The sequence below is a fragment of the Alligator sinensis genome, unplaced genomic scaffold (assembly GCF_000455745.1).
Source record: "Alligator sinensis unplaced genomic scaffold, ASM45574v1 scaffold913_1, whole genome shotgun sequence".
Classification (NCBI taxonomy): Eukaryota; Metazoa; Chordata; order Crocodylia; family Alligatoridae; genus Alligator; species Alligator sinensis.
In genome coordinates, this window is record NW_005842501.1 from 97787 (window position 1) to 121712 (window position 23926).

General features: G+C 43.2%; 1 protein-coding gene across 2 annotated transcripts in view; it reads left to right on the forward strand.

Annotated features, from left to right (window-relative positions):
- The window catches only part of LRRC49 (leucine rich repeat containing 49), a 131408-nt gene that overhangs the window by 82988 nt on the left and 24494 nt on the right, over positions 1 to 23926 (forward strand). For both annotated transcript variants that reach the window (XM_006031364.3, XM_006031365.3), the window contains 2 exons: positions 4252 to 4406; positions 20756 to 20993. In XM_006031364.3, coding sequence (XP_006031426.1) covers positions 4252 to 4406; positions 20756 to 20993 — 393 coding nt within the window. The remainder of the gene's footprint in view (positions 1 to 4251; positions 4407 to 20755; positions 20994 to 23926) is intronic.

The following is a 23926-nucleotide window of genomic DNA, read 5'->3' on the forward strand; positions in this document are numbered from 1 at the left end:
GACGTAACGTCAGGCTGGGCAGCCCCTGAGCTGCGGGGGGCCCAGGTCCTTACTTCTGTGGCAGCAGCACACCCTGGGGCTGGGGAAGCAGGGTACCAGTGGGCTGTGTGCTGCTTGAGCTTCCAGGGGCTTGATTCAACTTTCTGGGAGCCCACTAGCTCGATGCCTCTCCTACGAGCCCACCTGGGCTTTCAGTGCCTTGCGCACTGAGATGGGGAACGTTGTATAAATGGAGGTTGAATTTTAAGGTTAAAAATTGTCTTCCAAACTCAACTTATACACTGTGAAATACAGTAGTTCATTCTGTTTCCTTCTCTGAATTACTAATGTTCATGCAAAGCAGGAACACTCCTCAAAATGTACTGATTTTGAAATTTTATTATGAATGGCTCAGTGTGAAGAAAACAGCTATACGAACAAGTGTCTTTTCGGAGAACTTTTCTACAGAAGGTTGTCAAGATAGTGCTTTAGTGTGGTAAATTTAAGTTAGACTGATTTTTTTACGCTGCTTGATAAGTGTGCTGTCTCTCGCTTGTTTTTCTCTTTCACAGTTAACAAATACTGTTTTCAATCTTATTTAATTTATGAAGAAATTATATTTATTTGAAACTCTTTGGAGGAGTAACTCTGCTCTCCATTTTAGGCATTACAGTATACAGTTGTATGTATTAACTTCTCTATGTAATGCTTTTAAACATTTTGATTTAAAGATCTTACTGGTGAAAGAGTCTTCTTCGTTGTGCATATGTCGACTATCTCAGACTAGTTAAGGCTCTGAAACCAATAGAAACATTTTAAGTTCAAAACCTTTGATTAATCTACTGTATTTTCTGTATACATTAATCTCACTGCAATGACATTTTCTATTTAAGCATCTTTATGATGATCTTATCAGAGTTTAACGTTCAGTAGATTAATCTCTGGTTTATCATGGGGGGGAAAAACCATATTGTTTCACTGTAGTGAATACAGAACAATTTGAAGTAATATGGTTGTCAACTTTCACCGCTGTATTGTTTACCAGTTTGTCAGTAAAAGAAGAAAAATTGAATATGAAAGACTGTGTTAAGAGAATGTTAAGGATCTGTAGATAAGAACATGAAGGTCTGGAGATGTCAGTTACTGTTTTATATACTTTTTCTTTTCAATGAACTGTTCACTCATTGAGATGTGCTCTTTAATAGCTTTACTATATGAAGAGTCTTATTTGCTTGTATTACTGTAGTGCTGACAGGCCCCATGGTGGTAGTTATTATCCAGCTAAGCAGTAAGAGACCATCCACTGGTATGAAGATTAATTCTGCAGATGGAAACAGGAGGGTTAATGTACCTGGCCTAGATCACACATCTAACATTGAATTTACCCAACCCAAAATGACTTAGAATTTAAGATGACCCCTCAATAATTAGAATCTGTGCATGGAAATTATAAATTATTGGAGAATTGTCTTAAATTTTTGCCCATAATATTGACAGGGAAAGTAGTGGCAGGGAACAATAAGCCAGACCCCCATCCCTTGCCCTTCCCTGTGCCTGCTCCCACTCTTCTGCTGCCTATCCCCCTCTACCACTTTTCCCCTGTGCCTGCCCTCTTCTGCCTGTGCCCAGTGGCACTTGCCCCCCTGTTGCTCCCTCCCTGCCTCCTGTTCTCCCCACTACAGACCTTTGGGGTGGCTCTGGCTCCAGCTCTGGGGGAGACGGTGGTCTAGCCTGGCCAGGCAGAAACAGTGACATCAGCTCTGGGCCTGGCTGGGTTGGGGCTGGAGCTAGGGGGTGGGGTTGGGGGGTAGAGGGCAGGCAGCATAGACTTGCCTGCTCCCCCATCCCTATTGTGGGTCGCCCTGGTGCACCTCCCACCTTGTTCCCCCTCCCCCACTCCAGCAGCCAGCTTGGCCTCGGCTTGGATTCAAGTGCATATGGTAAGTGTTGGGCCCTGGGTCTTTTGGTTTGCAAGCACTACACAGGCAAGCCACTTAAACACATTTTCATTTTTTTCTGTTTGCAAAATAAGGCTAATAAAACTTTGTACTTTGTAGTGCTTTTTTGTCTATGGATATTGGAATAATGTGGCTAGCTGTGCATTGTACAGAACAAGATACAGAATCCACATCTTGCAAGAAATGCAACTTGAAATTAAAAAAGTCTAGCAACTAAGGCTATATAAAAAAATAACCTTCCACATCTAAATTGATAATTTATTGTCTTTCTGAATGTTCAAACATGCATTTTCAAAAAATAGTTCTAAAACAGGTGCATACTGCTCCCTTTCTTCTAAATCTTAATGGAGTATTAATACAGATGCCAAATGTCTACAGACATTTGGGGGTCTTCAAGAGGAGGCTGGACAGATATTTGGCTGGGGATCCTGGCACCCATTTCTGCCCGGGGCAGGGGGTCGGACTTGATGATCTGTTTAGGTCCCTCCTGACCCTAAGTACTATGATACTACTATGACAAAATATATATAATTACTATTTTTCATCTCGGTGTTTTAGTGATAATGCATAGTGCCTTACTGTGGTAGAGGATATAATAATGATAGGCATTCCAATAACGGGATATTAAGGGACTGAAAAATAAGTTCCTGCAGGCACCAGTGCTGATTTTACAGTCCTGTAATGCACTGTGTACAGCTTACTAAAATGAGAAACTTCTAGCTGTGTAAATTTCAAAGGAATTTTAAAATGTAGCACTGCATTGTTGTTTATATAGCAGCATTACAAAGTGATGAAAGGCTAATCAGATGTAACGTATTGATGACAGGTCATGAAAGATGGTTTGTCTAGAATTAAGGAAATGGTTGCCAGTAAAGATAATGCCTTGTGTGAAATAAATGTAATGGATTTCTATTTGAAAAAGAGATTATTTATACTTATTAATGTAAAATTGACACAACAGAAATCCTCTGAACTGTAAGCTTAAAGTTACAGTTGCAGTGCAAAATTCCGGATATCCAACAAAACATGCTGAGTTAAAAGCTGTGTGCAGAGCTTACTGTGCATCTTCTGCTTTCCAGCAGCCTTAGGCTGAGTTTTGACTTGGGTGTTAAACCTATCACGTTGCATTGTTTTATAAGAAGAAAAATTCCATCAAATTTCATTATTGTTTTTACAATAACATTTCCCCCCATCCTTTAGAGTACATTTAAAGGGTAATCACTATTGTGACTGAAGTGTAGGTAGACCCCAGATAACTTAGATACTGGTAGTAGTCTAGGCACAGTGGCATGGAGCTCACAGTGGGCTTAATTTCTTGAATGCATACAGTAATATACTTCTGTGCACCCTGTGAAGACAAGGGTTTGTGAAGTAAATGGGAATGTGTAGAGCTACACCAAAGCTAGGGACAGAAATTACACATACACCAGTATAAGTGATCGGAAACTGATTCAAATCTGTAACAACAGAAGTTCAGTGCACGTAAACCAGTTTTGGCCATTTTGAAAGTGGTTTAAGATAAACCTGGATGGATGTAGTATCAGATTTTAACCGATTTAAGTAAAATTGGTTTATTGAACCTCTGTCCCAGATCCCCTCCAGATTCAAGTTAACTCACAGTCCCCCAGCATCCCAGGATGCTTTGCGCCTCCCCCGACAATCCCTACCTTACAATGTGGGCTGGCTATCCTTGGCCCAAGCTGTCTGCTCCAGCCAAGCAAGGGAGGCATGCTCTAGTGCTCCCAGATTTCTGGCCTGGGTCACCTGTAGACATGTGACTGTATTTCCAGAATCAAAAGTAAATGTCTGTTCACTTCCTTATTAGTTCAATCTACAAAGTGTAGCCTAACCTGTGAAGATTGAATTGCTTCAGCCTTGGGCTTTTTAACTGTCTATACTTAACCCGAATAGCTATGCAGAACTACTGAAGTGCTCTAGCTGTTTGTTGTGATTTATTTCAGAGGGCTTTGGGGTATACTGTACCATGTTTCCAGGGTGGATTTAGCAGTCTGTTTTGAGTTCCATGTTGGCATGGCCATGCTGGTACCCAAACTAGCTGGTTTAAAGCTGGGCTTTTAATGTATCATCTGACTTTCAGTACTATATTATGCAGCTTTTCTTGTTACTGTGACCCCCTTATCTTTTTTAAAACATCAGTCAGTGGAAAACATGCATTGAAGCATTAGGAAGCAGTATTGATCTTAATGTATAGCTGATGACCAATACTGCAGTATCCTTCAACCAAAAGACTTGATTAAAGAATATATTCCAGTGTGTTGTTTACATCTTAAGATAATTTCTTATTTTGTTCCAGGAAAAGAAACGATTAACAATTTGCAATATTGCTCGTCAGTGGGAGATGCAGCAAAATCGAGTTGCCCTTTTGTCTGCTTCAGAACAAGATAAAAAAGATGATGAACTGTCTCAGATCAGTGGTAGTACAGCCTATGTTTTTCCTGAAGAAAGCAGGTATATAAGTGTTTTACTGGAAATATTTCTTCTAGCTCAAACAGGAAAAGCTGTTTTTTCTTCATTACCTCTCCCTCCTGTTTTGGCAGATATTTTCTTCAAGTTGTTCCAATCTGAAATATTAAAAGCACTTTCTAACTCCTTGATCTATAGTGGTTGCTAGATAGTTGTTTTGCAGTTTTACCTCACTTCAGGTGCTTTGTTTGTGGGGCTGGTGAGGGGATGTTTGTTGCTACTAAACTTTATTTTTTCATTGAATTATGTAGGTCATGATAAAAATGTTGCCTTAAGGCATTACATGACTGAGAGGTCACTCATTTTGTGATATAAAATGATGGGGTTCTTGGTTGAAAATTTTACCTTTTCAACAGTTGCTGTCACATGAAAGAATCAAATCATCCTTTCCCTACTTCTTGAATGAGATTAATTTCTTTCTTCAAAGTACTGCAGTTTGCATTTCAAAAATGTTCTTCTATTTAAAATAGAATATTTATATTAGAAAGGTTAAAGTAATACAGGAAACTGGTGCAAGGTTTTCCAGACTGTAATAACTGTATTTTTACATTTTTTAGAATGACTATTTCTACCTAAATAGAAATGAAATTGATATACAAGATCCAAGTACTTTGTCTGCCTCTTCTGTTCAGACTTTTGTCTAGTCTACCACTTGTTGGCTGTTATTTATGATGTAGGTACTTGTCCACCCAACAGTGGGCTGAGACCAGCAGCTAACTTTACTCCTACAGGAAAAATAACTGTCCAAGAGATTTTTTTTTTGTTAATGGAAAGGATTCATCTTTTACTTTTAAAAAGTTGGTATTGAACTTCAGTCACTCACTGGATTGGTTTTTGGACCATTTTTCTAGTTTATCAAGGTTGTTCTGAATCCTAACCTTGCCTTCCAGAATGCTTACAGCCTCACCCAACATGGTTTCATGTGCAGATTTGCCAAGTGTGTATTCAATCCCATTTTTCAAATCCTTAGTGAGAATATTAAACCATACCAGACTCAAGACTGAGTCCTTGGTAACCCCTCTTTATACCTTATCCCAACTGGACATTGAGTCACTAATCCAAAGTTATACAGCTACTTTACAGTACTTTCATCAAGCCTATATCTCCTTAGCTTACTACAGAGAACGCAGTGAGAGACAGCATCAAAAGTTTTGCTAAAGTCAAAGTATATTATATCCACTGCTCTTCCCTATCCGCAGAGCCTCTCACCTTGTCACAGAAGGAAATCGGGTTGGTCAGACATGACTTGGTCCTGATGAATCCAGAGTGGCTGCTCCTGATCAACTTGTTCTCCTTCAGGTGCTTAGAACGATTCCTTAATGACCTAATCCATAATTTTTCCTGGTATCAAGGTCAGACTGATTTAGTCTGTAATTTTGTTGATCCTCTTTTTTCCCTTTTTAAAGATAGGCACTCTAATTGCCATTTTCTAGTCATCTAAGAACTCACCTGTCCTTCACAGGTTTTCAGGAAAATAACTATAAAATTACCTCAGCCATTTCCTTCAGTAATCTAGGATCCCATTCAGTCCTGCTGGCTTAAAAACATCCAGCTTCTCTGAGGCTAGAAATAGATGTTGCCAAGTGAGGCAGAACCAGAATGTGTCCTGGTACAGCTGATTCACTTCATTGAGTGAAACGCATCATCTATCTTCCCACCCGCTGATTGTGTGTCAGACAGTGGCGATGTGTTCTCCATTTCCATAAACATGCTTCTGGGGTGTGTACCTTTAAATGGGGAAAGCCAGCTCCAGGACAGTCCAGGTGCTGAGCTCACCAGTCAGCTGATTGGTGGTCTCAGCCCCAGGACTGCACGGGAGTGTTGACACATCTAAGTGGGAGAAGCTGGACAGGCGCTTCCTGGGCTTGAGGGGCCCAATCCTGCATGGGAATTCCTGGAGCATGCAGGATCGGGCTGTTCAGGCTCCTGCAGTGCCTGCCCAGGGTAGCTGGAGTGCACGGACAGTTATGAGCTGCTTGCATTCTTGTGTCTTAAAGCAAACATCTCTGCTGCTAAGTAGCAACACAAATGGATATCACATACTTCATGATCACAAATGTTGGGCATTTGTGGCACTCTGTTTGCTTGGCCTTTGTGCTGCCATAAAAATTCTTATGGTGGCACAAAGGCGACATCTATTTCCACATGAAGTAATCTCTGACTTACACTTCCCTCAACTTTGGGCTGCTTACTTTCTCCCATATACTTGTTGTCCACTTCTCTTGTCATCTGATAGTTGACCTTATTCATGGAAACTAAAGTAAAAAAGGCATTAAGTACTTCAGCCTTTTCTGCATCATCCATTACTAGAAATACACTTTCTGGGTCTTTCTCTTACTCCTGATATACTGGTAGCATACTTTTTTGTTACCTTATATCCATTGCTAGTTATATCTCGATTTGTGCCTTGGCCTTCCTTAGCCGGTCTATTGAACTTCTGTACCAGATCCACTATTGATTCACATTAGGTCACTGTCCCCGAGCATTTCAGGCACCTTTGTGGCTCCCTTCACTAGTCCTCCCTCGCAGGGAGGTGCGCTAGCACTTGCTGGGTGCTTGGCTGCTCCAAGCTGTCACAGACCCAAGCCAGCACAGGCAGGCAGAGGAGGGGTGGGGGCAGGGGGGAAAGGGAGACTTGCGCTGGCCAGAAAGGACAGGAGCACTCTGTAGAAGGAAGGATTGAGCCCCTCAGAGCTTGATACCAGTGGCAGCTGAAGGGTCCAATCCTTCTGTAGAGTGCCTCTTTCCTTGCTGCTTGACATAAGCCTCCCAGGCTGCGCTGGCATGTCCTGCCAGCTGCTTCTGGTGCTGAGTTCCAAGGGGCCTGATTCTTCCTTCTACGTAACACCCTGTCCCTGCTGCATGGTGCAAACCTCCCGGGATGTGTTGAGTGCGTCCTGCTGGAGTTCAGCACCAGTGCAGTCCGGGAGGCTTGCACTGAGCTGCAGGAGTAGTGATGGTCTGTAGAAGGAAGGATCGGGCACCTTGGAGCTCAGCACTAGCAGCAGCCGAGGGGCCCAGTCCTCTCTTCTGTAGAGTGCCTCTGTCCTTGCTGCCTGGCACCAAGCCTTCCAGGCTGTGTTGGATCTGTCCTGCCATTCGTCACTGGTACCAAACTGAGGGGCCTGATCCTTCTTTCTAGGTAGCCTTGTCCTTGCTGCTTGATGCAAGCCTCCTGGGCTGTGCTGGATGCGTCCTGCCCACTGCCACTAGTACCAAGTTCTAGGAGGCTTTTGCCAGGCAGCAGGGAAAGGCGCGCTCTATAAAAGGAAGGATTGGGTCTTTCAGATAGGGTCCCTCGGAGCTCACCAGTACAGATCAGGAGGCTTTCACTGGGCAGCAGGAACAGGAGCGTTCCATAGAAGGAAGGATTAGGCCCCTCAGCTACCTCTGGTGCTGAGCTTCAGGGTACCACTCCTTCCTTCTGTGGAGTGGCTGGGCCAACCCTGATTGCCTGAGGGGTGCATGCCCCCAGTCCCCTTCTAGGAGAGTGTCAAAGCAGGTCACCATGGCATGCCAGGTAGCCTGGTGGGGGTGGTGTGCCATGATGACCCACTCTGAGGCTTTCCTGGAAGTCTAGGGCTGGGTCCTGGGGAGGGTCTGCAGTGATAGCAGGGGGTTGGGGTTGTGTGCTCAGCAGCCAAACAAGGGGTGGTCCCCTCTCAGATACCCTCAGCAGTCTCCAGCATGCTGGGAGGGGTGCAGAACTGCCCTCCATCTTCTGACCTCAGCCAGTGCAGGCATCTGCATGCCACCCATTCCCCCCTGGGCAAACATGTGTTCTGTTCACTCCTGATCCAACTCATGCAGCTTAGAGAAAATCATAAAGTTTTCATTGATTCCTTCTTGGGGTTTTTGAGATGTCTATACTTAGCCTGATTTTCTAAAGGCCTGCTTTTCTGAAGTTCTGTTGCTCTCCTTTCCTTACGATCTTGACCTCTACCTTTCCCTGGTCACCATCACCCAATTTGCCTTCACCTTCACATCCTCAACCAATTTCTCCCTGTTTAAGAAGCTAGTCAAGAAGAGCTTCCCCCTTGCTAGTGTCTGCAACATTTGTACCAAAAACGTATTACAACACAGTTCAAAAACTTAAGACTGCCAGTGCACTGTTGTGTTTCTCTCCCAGATTTCATGAAGCACATGTATAGGTACCTCATCAAAATCAGCATGTTACATCTGAAACATCCTAGGTTACATAGTTCAATTATTTTTAGAGGTTCACCGACACATCGATCTGATTATTGAATCGGCACTGACGTAAAGAAAATTGACTATATCGGAAATTGAAGTGGCTGATAAATTGGCCAATAAATGCCTGTGCATGTGTGCAGCCACAGTGCAGCATGCAGGCGGCAAGGAGCACAGCCCAGCAGCGTGGAGAGCTGCATGTAGCTGGTAAGCCTGTTGTAGTGGAAATGGAGGGAGGAGGGAAGGGACATGGGGGAGAGGGGTAGATCAGTGCCCCTCCGCGGTGAGGGAGGGTGTGAGGCTGGGGTAGGCACTACCCAGTCGTGGTGCAGTGCATGTGGGATGGAGCCATGGCTTGTCCGGGCAGTGTGGGGGGCGGCTCCCACCGCTGTGCACGGCTTGTTCAGCGGTTCCTGCTGCTGCTCCTGCTGCTTGTCCGGAAGGGCATGGGAGCATGGGTGTGCCTCCAGATCTTCGCGTGGTGGGCTGCAGCTGTGGGCTGGGGCCAGGGGCTGCTCTGCACTCAGGGTGGGCAGCAGCAGCGCTGGGAGGGGACTAATGAGGGCGCTACAGTGAAATTTGGGGTGGCTGTAGCCCCCCCCAATAGGCCCCTCCCAGCACTGCTGCCACCCCCCCGGCACTCCTGGACGAGCGGTGGGAACCCTGCACCCTCCCTGGATGAGCTGTAGCTCCATCTCACGCCTGCCCCACCGCAGCTGGGCACCGCCTACCCCTACCCCAGCCCCACTCCCTCTCTGCGGGGGGCATTGATCTGCCTCCTCCCTCCCATTTCACAACAGCAGGCTTACGAGCTGCATACAACTGTATTGGAAATCAAAACGGTATCAGCCAATATGCCTCCCTAAAAATTGGCTATTGGTATCAGCCCCCAAAATCTCTTATCAGTGTACCCCTAATTAGTTTTTTTAAATAGAACAAATTGATTTTGTATACTGTGTGCGTGTGCATGCACATGTGTACATGTTCATAATTGTGTGTGAGTGATTTGTTTTTAGATATCTAGAAGGTCTGCACTGAACACTACATAAACTAAAGATTAAATAAGTTTTGCACAATGGGCATCTCAGATACCACCATGTTCACGCAGGTAAAAGCCTAAAAAATGTCTGAATGATTTCAGTAAACTGATGAAATTGTTGCTATGTCCTATATGAATAGGAGCAATAGTTTGGATGTTCTGTCAGGAAGTCTCTGCTCCACACCACAAAAAAAGTATCCAGCTAATCTCAGTCGTCCCAGCTTTACAGTTGTAGAGAGCTGTCTTTTTAAGTAACCCATACTGAACACCATAAAGGTCTGACCCCCAGCTGGCTGGACTGACTGGGTACAATTTCATAGAGTTCATAGACATTAGGGCTGGACGGGACCTCGTAAAATCATTGGGTCCAGCCCCCTGCCCAAAGAGCCAGAAGGCAGAGTTAAAGGATCCCAGCAAGATAAGCATCCAAGTGTTTCTTAAAAGTGTCCAGAGAGGGTGCTTGTACCACCTCTGGGGGGAGTCTATTCCAGGCATTGGGGGTTTGGACAGTAAAGAAGCTTTTCCTTATGTCCAGCCTAAAAAGGTCTTGCAGGAGTTTGTGACCATTGGACCTTGTCATCACTTGGGGCGCTCTGGTGAACAGGCATTCCCCCAGATCCTGATGCACACCCCTTATGTACTTATAGGCTGCCACCTAGTCAACTCTGAGCCTGCACTTCTCCAGGCTGAAGAGTCCCATGGCTTGCAGCCTCTCTTCATAAGGCCTGTTCTCCTGCCCTCTGATCATGTGTGTGGCTCTCCTCTGGACTCTTTCAAGCTTCTCCATGTCCTTCCTGAATTGCAGAGCCCAGAATTGGATGCAGTACTCCAGCTGCAGCCTCACCAAGGGAGAGTACAGTGGGAGGATGACATCCTGGGTCTTGCTTGAGATGCATCGATAGATGCAAGCCAGAGTTTTATTTGCTTTGCTGGCTGCAGTATCACATTGCTGGCTCATGTTTATCTTGTGATTGATCATGAACTCCAAGTCTCTTTCAGTTGTGGTGCTAGCGAGTGTAGCACTGCCGAGCCTGTAAGTGTGATATGGGGGGTTTTCCCTGAGGTGGAGCACCTTGCATTTCTCCGTATTGAATGCCATCACGTTTTCGTCTGCCCACCTTGCAAGCCTATCGAGGTTGGCCTGGATCACCAACCTATCCTCAAGTGTGAAGACTCTTCCCCAAAGTTTGGTGTCATCAGCGAACTTGGCCAGTCCGCCGCTGACTCCAGAGTCCAGATCATTTATAAAGACATTATAGACACTTGCATCTAGTGGTCACCATCTACACGTGCATTTGATCCCACTTAATGACTCTGCCATAAGATAGTACTGTCCCTGATAGTACTGCCTTACAGTGGAGTTAATTACTTTACTGTGCCCTAATACCAGCGTCTGTGTAGACTATGACGCATTACTACAGAGCTGATTAGCCCTCACCTCAGTAAAGCGCATGTGTAGATGCATCCAGTGACTCAGTATGTCATAGTTGACTTCCATCTGCTTTTCCTATGCTTAGCTGGCTAAAATAATGTTTGAGTATCAGAAAATGTTTCATTTTCCACCTGTTCAAAATGTGTTGAACTGAGCAAAGTCTTTGTTACATTTAAATCAAAATATAAAAGGATTATTTGGACTTTTTTCTCTGCATTGTATTTCAATTTCTGAATGTCTGCTTCATCATCAAGCAGGTAACTTTCCTGAGGGTTACTGATAAAGGTATTGTCAGATATTTTTCCAGTCTTTATTCTCAGTAACACTTCTATTTTGCCTGTAACTTTCAAATAAATACCTTGAAGGAAACTTTAAGAAGTTTAATATTGATCTTAAAAACCCATTCTTAAAAAGTAGGAAAAAGCTGCACTGTGAGCCATTAAAGCAGTTGTTTTTGTATTTTATCTCCAGTATATCTTTTTACTTTGAATATTTACTGAGGTCATATATTCTGAGGTCATATATTCAGAAATGGTGTCTAACACTGATATGCATAATGCAGTTTTTAAAATCAGATAATACAATATATATTGTGCTCTGTGATTCCACTGCTGTCATCAGTGTCATATCAGAGCTTAGCCCTATTACCTCATCCGTTTATACTTTAGAGACCTAGAATTTAATATAGGAGTCGGTCTGGATGCAAGTGGTTTTTAAAAAATTCTGTGAACTGATTGGGCATCTTAAAGAAGTTCAAACATTTGTATTCATCCATCAGCAATTTACGATATTACATCTCTTCAAAAGAACCTTTCAATATAATGCTCTAGATATGCCTTGCAACAGTAATGAATATGCAAGTGTGTATGCATTTTAATATGGTACATGTATTGTCTTACAGTGACTGAGTTCATTACAAAGACAATATGAACTTAAGATCCAGACACTGTAAAAATATGTTGTAGTGGGAGATTGAGGAAATTCATGTTATGATCCCTTTTCAGTATAACGTAATGTAAAATGACTATGGAACACTTACAATATCTTATAATGTGAGATTACCAAGGGAACCCATTACTCCCTTTATGACGTGTGTTATGATGATGAAAAGACTTTGGTGCAAGTGTATCAGGCCTTTTATACAATTTAAAAAATATGAAATAAAAAAAAAGTCATCATACTTCTTTAAGTTAACAGAAGACATAGCTTTGTTGCTTGTTGTTGACTGTTCTGATTTTTACCTTGGCTACTATAGGCTGCTGTGGAAATTTCATTGTGTTGGAGCAGACTCAATTAACCATGCATCAGTGTCCCCACGCTGAAAAATGGCATTGGGGCACTTTGAACTAAAGCTTGTTTGCGCTTTAGTTCAAAGCGCCCCTCCACCATTTTTCAGCGTGGGGACACTGATACACATGACACTCGGGTGCTTTTAATTAGTGTGGCCCACTAATTAAAGTGCCTGCCCTTCTCCTTCCCCCCGCCCCCTTCCCCCGTCCCCCTGTGCATGTGTTAAAATGCCCTGCTTGATGTATGTAAGTTGTTTTGAGATGAGGGAAGGGGGAGCCCTTCAACTTCCCAGGTGAGATCAGTTGAGAACTATAATGCAGAACACAGGACATTTTTTAGGCCAGTCATACCATGAGGAATGCAACTGAATTTAAACTAGCAACAGAAATCAAGAACAATAAGAAGTCCTTTAGTTATGTAGGGAACAGGAAGAAAACAAGTGGAAGCATGGGGCCATGGCTTAATTCAGGATAGTTGGCTACTGATGCTCTGGAGAAAACTGAACTCCTGAATGGCTACTTTGCTTTGGTATTTCACTGGACTAAGGGGAAAATCATACTAGATAAGGTTCAGAATGGGCATGGTGGGAATGACTGCCTTCCTACCACTGATGTTGAGCTGGTATGTGATCAGTTAGAAAAATTAGACACTTATAAGTTAGCAGGACCGAATGAACTTCACCTGAGAGTGCTGAAGAAGCTGGCCGAAGTTATTGCAGGACCTCTGGTGAAACTCTTCCAAAACTCGTGGCTCTTGAGGAAGGTCCCTGAGTACTGGAAGAGGGCCAATGTTGTGCCCATCTTCAAAAAGGGGAGGAGAAAGGACCCGGGCAAGTATAGGCCAGTTAGCCTAACTTCTATCCCAGGGAAAATCCTGGAAAAATTCATCAAAGAGTCTATGTGCAATATGCTTGCAGAAGGTAGGATTCTGAACGACTGCCAGCATGGCTATGTTGCAGGCAGGTCTTGTTTTACCAATCTCATCTCCTTCTATGACTAGGTAACTTGCCACCTGGATAAGAAAGAGGAGGTCGACATTGTATACCTAGACTTCCAAAGGCCTTTGGTTTGGTATCCCTTGATGTTCTCACAGGCAAATTGGAGAATTGTGGGCTTAACTGCTTGACAGTTAGGTGGGTAGGAAGCTGACTATGGGGTAGGACCCAGAGACTTCTAATGAACAGATCTATGTTGTCCTGGAGAGAACTGGCTAGGGGTGTTCCTCAGGGGTCTGTTCTTGCTCCAGTACTTTTTAACATCTTTATCAATGATTTGGATGTGGCGGTGAAGAGCTCACTAGCCAAGTTCGTGGACGACACCAAGTTCTGGGGGAGTGTGGTCACACTTGAAAATAGACTGCGGATACAGGCAGACCTAGATAGGCTGGCACGTTGGGTAGATTGGAACCAGATGAAGTTCAACATTGAGAAGTGTAAAGTGCTCCATCTGGGGATGAACAATCCCCAACATACTTACAGGCTCTGGTGTGCATCTACCAATGCATCTGAAGCAAACCGAAGGAAGTGATTTTTCTGCTTTACTCAGCATTGGTGAGGTCACCTGACTCCAGTTGTCTTTTCTGCCTAGTGCAGGGGGGCTGGACCCGATGATCTTGCAAGGTCCCTTCCAGTCTATGAATCTATGAAGCACTCTCTGATTTCTTAAAGTCTTTTAAAGTGTTTTAAGAGAGGAAGGCCAGTTTTATCACTATATCATTACTCATATCATTCATAATCACGTATGAAGATGAGGAGAAGAATCATGTTTCAGCAGGTAAATCAGATCTTTTTCTCATCTCCTAGCAGTCTGTAATTGATACACAAAGTTCATATTTAATATTAATTATAAGTTCTGAGAACTATATAGGACCTGTTTAGGAAAGAATAGACCTCCAGTCATTATGTTGCTTGTATATTAATCCTGGCATTTTGTGCAAAGGTTGAAAAGGAAGTGAAAGATCTGAGAAAGAGAGGGGTAAGAGAATAATTCAACAACAACAACGATGATGATAGTAATGCTACTCAAACCGCAAGATAAGATCATATGCAGAGGAAATTAATTGATAAAGGGAGAAGTAAAGCTTAGAGGAAGGCAGATTCTGGAAAGTAAAATATCTTGAAGACAAAAGAAAGTTTAAAAAAAAAAAGGGGGGGAGTTGTAAAAAAAAAAAAACAAAACCCAAAAAACCCCCCAAAACGCTTGTACAAAAAACCCCATATCTAGATCCATTCCACGGTAGGTATACATCTCTCTGTCTTGACAGAGCAGGAGGGATATGACCTCCAGCCTAGAAAGCATAAGCCTGGGGGGCGGTCCCTAGCTGTAAAGAAATGTCTATGATTATACTAGTGCCACATGGCCTGGCATGACAACTAAGCCTGGGGGGTCACCCAAGGTCAGGAGAAACAGCCAAGATCTGAGGGACGTGTGCAGAGACTTAAAATAGGGAAGCCAGGGGCCAAAAATATCTGAATGGAGAACCAAGTCAGAGATCCAGTGGGTAGGCAGAGCATTGGGTCAGGAGACGAGCCGGGTCAAGTATCCAGGAGATCAAACCAAAGAGTTGGGTAAGTGATCCAAACAGCCAGGCCAAACTCAGGGTCCCTGGGCAAGCCAGGCTGGATATTCAGAGAATCTGTTGGAGAGCTAGGAGAGGCATGAGCCAAGGGTAAAGCAGGCTAGGTCCAAGGTTGAGCCTTGTCGCCCAGACGCTTCTTCCAGGTCAGAGGTTTATATTGGAAGGGGTGATGCGTCAGCTGACTCTAGCTGGCAGCTGGTGGCAGGGAGTGGGTGCGTGGCCAGGCCTAGCTGGAAGGTTCTGGCCACCTGTGTCTATTCCAGCGCTCTGCTGAGGAGGTGGCAGGCTGGGATGAGCAGCCACACCAGGTAGGCTGAGGCCCAAGTCCAAGGCCGTGGCCTAACGACTCCCTTGCATTAAATTTCTCTTACCTGTGAACAGAAAGTTAACTATGAAATGCATACTTGTAAACAAGTCAGGTGCCACACAAAGGAAAAGAAGGGAAAACGAAGAAGAATAAGCAGGGAAAACATTTTGGATGGATATCAGTTCCAGGCAGTGGGGAATTTCCAGGGACTGGTAAAACATCAGTTGTACCACACTTAGAATCAGATGAAAATGAGAAGGGAGAGCAGAATCCATTTGACTCTTGAGGAGAGAGAAATGACAGTAACCATCCTCATGTAGCTAAAACACATCTTGAGGATGAGTATGAACATGACCCATATTCTGTTGAGAATTGTTCTCTCAAGTGAAGGGCTTATCAAACAAGATAATGCTGACAGGTGTGTGCTTCATAAGTGGGTGATAAAAATCCTTCCAGAAGGGAGGCTAAAGGAGAAGTATTTCCCTTTGCATTCTCTCCTATACACTTTCTAACTGAGAACAAATTCAATGCGTTTGGATGGCAGTGACGGAGCATGCTGTTTATTGCATTGTACGTCAAATTTTCCCTCATGATCCAGCTACATTAGGTATTTTCCAACCTTGGGCACCCCGGGTGAATGGACCACAGGTCACAGCTGGCTCTATGTACACATAGAACATGCTATATGAAATGGATGGAGACCAGAAGATTGATGCAATAAAACCACCCACTACTTACATTTTAGAATTGCTTTCATTTGCAAATTTTTTCTCAAGTATTTTAGATGTTGTTTGTTTTTTGGAGACCAAACATTATCTTTCTGTGAGAAGTTGCAAGCATTAAATCCAATGGCATTTTTTGGATATTTATTGAGTTGTTAGTCAAGTATGGTCACATTTTAGGAGAACATGTTGACCATGTAGAAAAGGCACAGGAACATCAGAGGACTCAAGGTACTACTTATCACCTTGGAGCCAGAATGATCTGATTCAGGAAAGTGAAGGGCAGGTGAAGAAAACTATTCTTCATGAAGTTAGGCAGAAGATAGTGCAAGGTGGCACTTTATAGACTGACCTGGTTCATAGGCATGAGGTTTTATAGGCAAGAACCTACTTTGTCAGGTGCTGAGGTTAGAGAAGCCAAATATTTTCAGTAATGTCTAATACCAGATGGCTTGCACAAAGAACAAACAACACTATTGATCAGATGTATTCATCACACAGCTGCTGATAACTTTTCGGTTCAAGGATTTTTGTGCTTCAGATACTTTACTAAGAAGACACATGCAAGAAAATAGCTGAGAATATTCACCACTCCATACATAAACATGGATTAGATTTTAAGCTCTTTGATTACAAGCATAAAGATAACAGTATGGCAGGAAAATATTCTGGAGCTCAGATGGTACTTCTTGACAAGAATCCCCAAACGTTTTTATCCCTATATCACAGGTTGAACTCCATTGGTGCCAATTCAGCTGAGTCTTCAACTGATTATATTACTTTCTTTGGGTCTCTTCAGTTATTGTATGATATTGTGAGCACAAGCAAGGGGAAATTTTGAAGAACACTATTCCAGATTCAGTCCATTCTATGTTTAATAGTTGGGCTGCACGTGTTGATTGTATCTGCTGTTTTGTCAAGATTTTGAAAGGCTTACAAGTAGCATTGAATGAGTTAGATTACTTGAGCCTGACTGCCAAAATCAGAAGCAAGATTGCTGGACTAATAAAATATGTGTCAGAATTTAAATGTGTTCTACTTACTTCAGTTTAGCTGAAAACTTCAATTCCCATCAGTCTTGTCCTGCAGCTCAGAGATGCGACACTGATGTTAAAAAAGGCAACATAAAGTGTCGTTTCATTGAACTGGCACAAGTGAGAGAGATTTATGATGAGCGTCTGCATGCTGCCACAAATTTGGCATTGATGTTCCAGGGTCAAAACCCCTTTCTAAAAGGATGCAGTGATACAAATAATCAAGACAGCCCTGATGATGTAAAGCACCAACTTAAGGACAGTATTTCCTTTCCTATCACGGACTCTGTCACAGGCAACTTAAAAACAATTTTGCTGTAATGGTATGTATCTGTCAAAAATTTGAACTTTGAACTTTTCTCGATAAGGATGATGCTCATCTCAATGACTTTCTAATCTGTGTTCTACTGAAGTTATCACCGGTGATGAGAAAGATTAAGTAATAGTCTTCAAATGTATTTACAAAGACTTTATTGCCCCCAAATAATATTACCATTTCATTTATTAAATTACCTGTATGAAGTCTCTCTGCAAAAACTTCTCCCCAACCTTATTGTTGCACAATTTTTGCTGCATACCAGTCTCTGTGGCCAGTGCATAAAGAGCATTTACTGTGCTCAGATGTGTCAAGAACTAGTGCTGTACAACAATGGATCAGTCAAGGTTGAGGGCAAAGCATCTCTTACAATTGAACATGTCCTTACAATATTTATCACTTTTTGCTAAAATTGTTGACTGACTTGCTGGAAAAAGTTGAACATTTTAAAATAAATTATATGGAATATTCTTTTATATTTGTCACACATCTTGACTGCATTTGCATTTTTCCTTTTCACAATGTGACTGACAGTGCTGTCTTTGCTTATATTTAGCATATATATTTCTAACTTTTGTATTTATCATCTCTGCTTATATTTATGAGTTTTGAATTCATAAGTTTTGAAATAAATTTCTGGAGATCATACTTCTGCTTTATTTACACACATTACTTGCAATTATTATTTTACTCATTTTAATCTCTATTAAGAAAGAAAATTCTCATAATGTTGGGGGGACCCTCTCAAGTCTGGGGACCTAGTGCAATTTGTATCACTGTTCCTCTCATACGCTCTCCTCATGCTTCCATATTTTTCATTGTTACTGTTACTCATGTCAGCTAGGCTAATGCTAACATGAGCCTTATCACCTCTGTAAGTCTTCTATGTAGGCTTAAGAAGGGATTGCCTTTTTAAAAAGTTTTCAGTGTTTCAGTCCTCTTTTTCCATTTCTAAACTTCCTGTACATTTCTAACACATTTTAATGCTCTCTCCCTTTACAAGACAACAGATTATTTCAGAATTAATCAGTGACAGTTTTTTTGTTTTGGGTTTTTTGCCCTTTAATATGCTTCTGAATCACTGTCTTTATGATAAACTACAGTAGTTGGCTTGGAACATCCATGTCTTCAATGAGCTGTTTCTCTAAAAGTTATTTCTAATGTTCTTTACTGACATAGAATAGTCAAAGGTGAAACTGCACTTGTGTGTCTGTATACCCCTCTACACATGCAGGTAAATGTGCAATGGGATCTAATGCATGATTCACACAATCACGCCTCCTGCCAATGCCACACATGCATGGCAAGAGACAAGATTGTGGGACTGCACATCAGATCCTATTGCACCTTATTGCTGATGTAGGGAGCCTGTACGAAGCAAGCTCTAGTGACTGGGAGCCTCCTCAGCTGAGAGGCACCCAACTGTGGAGGCACCCCACATACCCCTGTGGCTGGGTGTTGCACCAAGGGGCACATTGTGGAGACCCAGCCTCTGTAGCTATGGGACCCTGGGTCCTAGCATCTGTGGGGTTCTTCCAGGCCCCAGAGTCCGTAGCTGCTAGCGCTGATTGTTCCCAGCTGTTACAGGACTTGGGACTTGCAGCCTATGGTTATTGGGAGACCCCGCTAAATGCAATTTTAAAGCTTAATAGCAACCAGCTAAAATGTTAGTACACATTTTGAGTCTAACTTTTATAGCTGGTTGGAGCCTTTTATGGCATGATTGCTACTTTGCATGTGTATCTGGTCTCAAGGTAACTGTGCAGTTAACCATTACACTGGTTCCCTGCATGGCTTCCACAAGTGATGAATGTATGTACATGCCACTCCTGAGAGCAGTGAACTGCTGCATGGATCTGCTACTTGTCTAGGTGGAGGTGGCTTAAAGTAAGTTGCCTGCACTTAAACCAGGTGCAGCAAGTGCTTGTTCACACTCCAGAAGTGTAATGTAATTATCCTTGAAGATAATTCAGTATGCATAACCAGATGATACACTAAGCCATAGTTATGAATTAATATAGGGTTGTCCAAATGGTAGCCTGCTGGGCTTCTCCCATTGCTTTCCAGCTGCTGTCCCTGTGGTCTCTGGGCTCCTCCTACCTCATCCAGCTTCCATTTTTAATCCCTTCCTTGCGGTTAGGGTGGTGCCAGGCTGCAGCACCCAGGGAGCCCATGGTTCAGGAGGCCCAGAGTCTGTGTAGCAGGAGGGGCACCTACTTACGGACATGTGAGGAATCTGGTGGGGAGAAGTGCTGCAGGCACAAGTGTGTGGTTGGGGGGGACATATGTTTGGTGCAGGCATGTGATTTGTGGGGGGCTGGAGGGAGGGACATGCAGCCAGTGCAGGTGTCTGGCCATGGGGCTTGTAGCCAGCACGTGTGTAGCTGGGGAGAAGGGGGAAAAGTGTGCATGTGCACAGGCATGTGGCCAGGAGGGCGTGCAGCACTGAGCTGCTCAGAAGTTGGACAGCCCTGTCTTAAATCATGAGTTGGTATTGTGTTAGACAAAATACATGCTGAATGAGCTTTAAGTAGTAAATGAGGCAGCCTGTAACAACTTTCACTATTGTCCTTATTTCTTTGGTTTTATAATCTCAGTGTTTTGGTCTTAAAATGATAGTTGATCCTGCAAACTCTTATTCACATGAGTAACCTGTAGGGAAGCAATCTCATGAGTAAATTTATCATATTGAATAACCTTTGCAGGGCAGAATTTTATTTCCTGAATAAACTTAAAGGTTTGATTTTAGAAGTCTACAATAACACAATTCTAATATTATAAAAGCCTAAGTCTATCTGTCTGTTCGTCTGTCCATAATGCTTTATTCGCACTCTGATTGGCTGACAGAAACAGCCAATCAGTGTTCCAAGTGTGAGGGAGCACTGCCATAATTCCAAAGCCACATCGAGGACTGGACAGAGGGTGGGCCAGCACTGCTGGCCTCGGCTCCCTCACCCTGTTCCCTCCAAGCAGCGCTAAGGACCAGACTGGGGCTGGAAGAGCCAGGACCAGCAGCACTGGCCGCGGCTCCCCCATCCTGCTCCTTGCAAGAGGCAGAACAGCGGCAGCATGGGGCATTAGGTGGTGGCACTCCATCTCAGCCCCCACCCCCTCCCCCCCCAATCATTCTTGATGGGCAGTTGGCTAGTAATCAAATATCTCCTTGAATTTCAAAGAACGTGCTTAGTTTGCTTGCAGTATTTTAGGTGCCTACCTTGAGATATATATCTATGGCCTTTTTGAGAGGTCATCAAATATTGAAGATACTGATTAAAGTGAGGAGCTTTCAGTGTATAGGTTTCTCATTTGAGTATCAAAATTACTCAAATTAATTCATTTGATGAATTGCAGGACTGACGCTTATTTTAGTCAAATATATCTAAAGGTTTTTATTTTAAATGATACGTGTCCTTTCTTCTCTGCTAGGTCTCTCGATTCAATACTGAGCAATGCTGTACAAGGCCTATCTGTCCTAGATTGTCACCTAGTTGAAGTGGAGGGCGACACTCTTTACTTGTATGGTTCTGGAGCTCTGGACTGCCTAGATCGAAATTGGAGTGTTCAAACAGCTGGAGCTGTCACCACAATCTCCTTTATATTTATAGAATTTGATGAACTTGTTCATGTGTTAACTAAATTGAAGATCAAATTTCCTAATTTTCTGGTAAGAAGTTTCCTTAGATTTCAGTGCTCTGAATTATTACAGAATATGTGGCTGTTCTTTGTTTATACCTTTTTCAGTGAAGTTACCATCTTCATTTTTCAGGCTTGTCATTTATATGTATAAAACTGTGATGTGAACAACCACTGGGTTTTGACTGTATTGTGCTATAGCCTGATGAGGCTTCTTTGACCAAGACCCAGTTTTCAAAGGGAAGTGATTAGAAATTATTTCTGATACAAGAAACAAATTAACTACTTATACACTTATAAAAATAGATGTATAACAATGGTATATTGTTAAACCATAATTTCCATGTATCGGAAAGTATTCCTTTCTGTAGCAAAGCTAAGATACGAGAAGTGGGAAAAGTTTACAAGAAGTAACGGTTAAAGATAAACCTCTATGGAGTTTTATAGTTCTTGCTCAAGCAAAATAATGTAAATATACAAGTCTGGCCACATGTCCTCTTAATGACTTAGAGCTGTAAGCTCAAAACAAATTGTATAAAATTACCCACTAAGCATCTCCCCCAAAACGTACTGTATTTACTTGAATATAAGATTAGTTTTTTTCCCCCAATCAGCATGGGGAAAAAACATCCCTCCTCTTATATTTGCATACAGAAAAACCTCATTAAATACATTGTCTATCATTTTAAACTGCTTCTAGAAACAGCATATGCTCAGTCGTGAAAACCAACTATGAAATTGATTAAATGTAGCCAATGTTGAGCATGCCTGTAAAACACATGGCCCATATTGGGTAAACATACAGATGGGAACCTACCACAACACTAGATTAATGCAGCCCATCTGACTAAGATGTATGCTGAAGCACACGCAGGTCTATGAAGTGGCAGGTGGGGCCAAGCCTCAACATGAGTGAAAGTACCTTCCTGGCTGTGGGTGAGTTCAGGGACCTGTTGTTCCCGGGGATCTCTGTCTCCCGTGAGGGGATAAGGATCCGTGGGGTGGAGTTCAACCCTGAGTTGAGCAGAAGGAAGGCCTGGGAAAAGACGGAGGCCTAGGCAAAACAGATTTTTGGGTCTGTGGCGTGTGCACCACCTCTCCATGCAGGGGGTGCATGGTATTCATGAAGGCAGTGTTGCTACCAATGTTTCTGTACACCACACTGGTCTACTCTCTGCCGAAGTATATCACCCACAGAATCCAGAGATATTCTGCCTTCTTCTGAGGATCCAGATGGGAGAAGATGGTGAGGAAGACTCTGTACAAGACAAAGTGGGCCAGAGGCAGGTGAATTCCAGACATCCTTCCAGACATCCCAGGCGATGTACATGAGCAAGATTTGCAAGCTGGTGACTGGAGCAGAGTCCCAAACAGCCTGCTTCATCAGGTACTTTGCAGGGCACCTCCTGAGGCTGTAGACCATGCATATTAACCTTGTTAATTCCCTTGCATATATTTCAAATTAACAAGCATCTGTAGTTCTGCAAGGTAATAGACAAGTTCTGGAGCATGTACAACCTACACAAAGAAACCCCGGTGACCATGTCTAACCACAGGAAGATGCAGGAGGCAGTAAGAGCCAGAGACAGACTGTCGACTGTGGAGTTGCTTCCCAGTGATGGCTGTCAGGCCATGTGGGAGTGTATCTTTCACAAGGGCCTATGAAATGATCACAGAGACCTGAACTGGCAGCCCACTGAGCATTCCTAGTGTGGATGCTGAGGCACAGAGAGGGGCAGAGATGTCAGCCCAACTGCTCCAGGGAAACCTGCCAAAGGAGAGCAGAGACTATCAACCACCTCCTATGAGGCTGTCCGTATGCCAAGGAGGTGTGGAAGAAGGTATACTGGGTGGTGACAGGGGTCAGGCTGATGACGAGAAACAGCGTTGTACAGGCACCTGACCAAACGCCAGGGGACACCGACAGCCTACTTTGACCAGTTCATCTCCTGTGTCAGAAGTTCCCTGCAGAAGACCAGGAACCTCCTGATATACAGGAACATGGAGCTCTCAGTCAAGGACTGTGAAAAACTGGGACTGAGCAAGCTGCAGTCCTACTACCAGAAAATGGAAGGAGAGGGCAGAGAACAGGTGGTCAACATTGTCTGGAAAAGAGACCACTGGTTCAAGTTTTTCAAAGATTCCCCCCGCCCCCCGGAAGAAAGCAGCAACAAAAACTCAGAAAGCGAATTGACCGGGTCAAGTGACAGTGATGACGAAGAGAGCAACAGAGACAATGAAACTAACGGTGACAGTACCTGTGACTTATATGAGCTAACGGCAAAAAGACTAGCAACCATAGGTAGAAACAAAGTGACAGTGCAAATATAACTGAAAGAAATGTGGACAGGTGTGTGGGAGCGTGTGTGCATGGGTGTGACTACTATAATGGGTGCACAGAAATGAGTCTTGTAATGGGTGTATGTTTTTTAAACTGTTTAGGGTCTTGAAGACTGGCAAGCTTAATGGTATCTATCTATCTAAATACTTTTGCAAAAATCTATGGTAGTACGGATTGAGCAGCAGCCCCCCTCAATGTTGACTCTTTTCAAAGACATGGTGAGCCACTACATTGCATAAATTTCAACTTCCTCTTCACTCCCATATTTGACCTGCATCTTTCTTTCCTTTTTCCAGTGGTTCCTTGTTTTTCACTAGCCTTAAATGTCTGGCAAACATTACCAAACTGAGGAAATATCAGGTTTCATTGAATCAATCCTAAAATCGCTTGTCACCCACAGAGCAAGTTTTGTACAAGACACTACAGACTTTCTACGGAAACTTAAAAACATAGACCACCTTCCCAGCAACACACTCCTAGCAACCATGGATGTTACCAGCCTACATACCAACGTCCCACACCAGGATGGCATCCAAGCCTGCCTTACATATCTACAGAAACAAGATTACAACTCAGAATACAGACCCAAAGATATTACTGACCTTATACACTTCATCCTCACA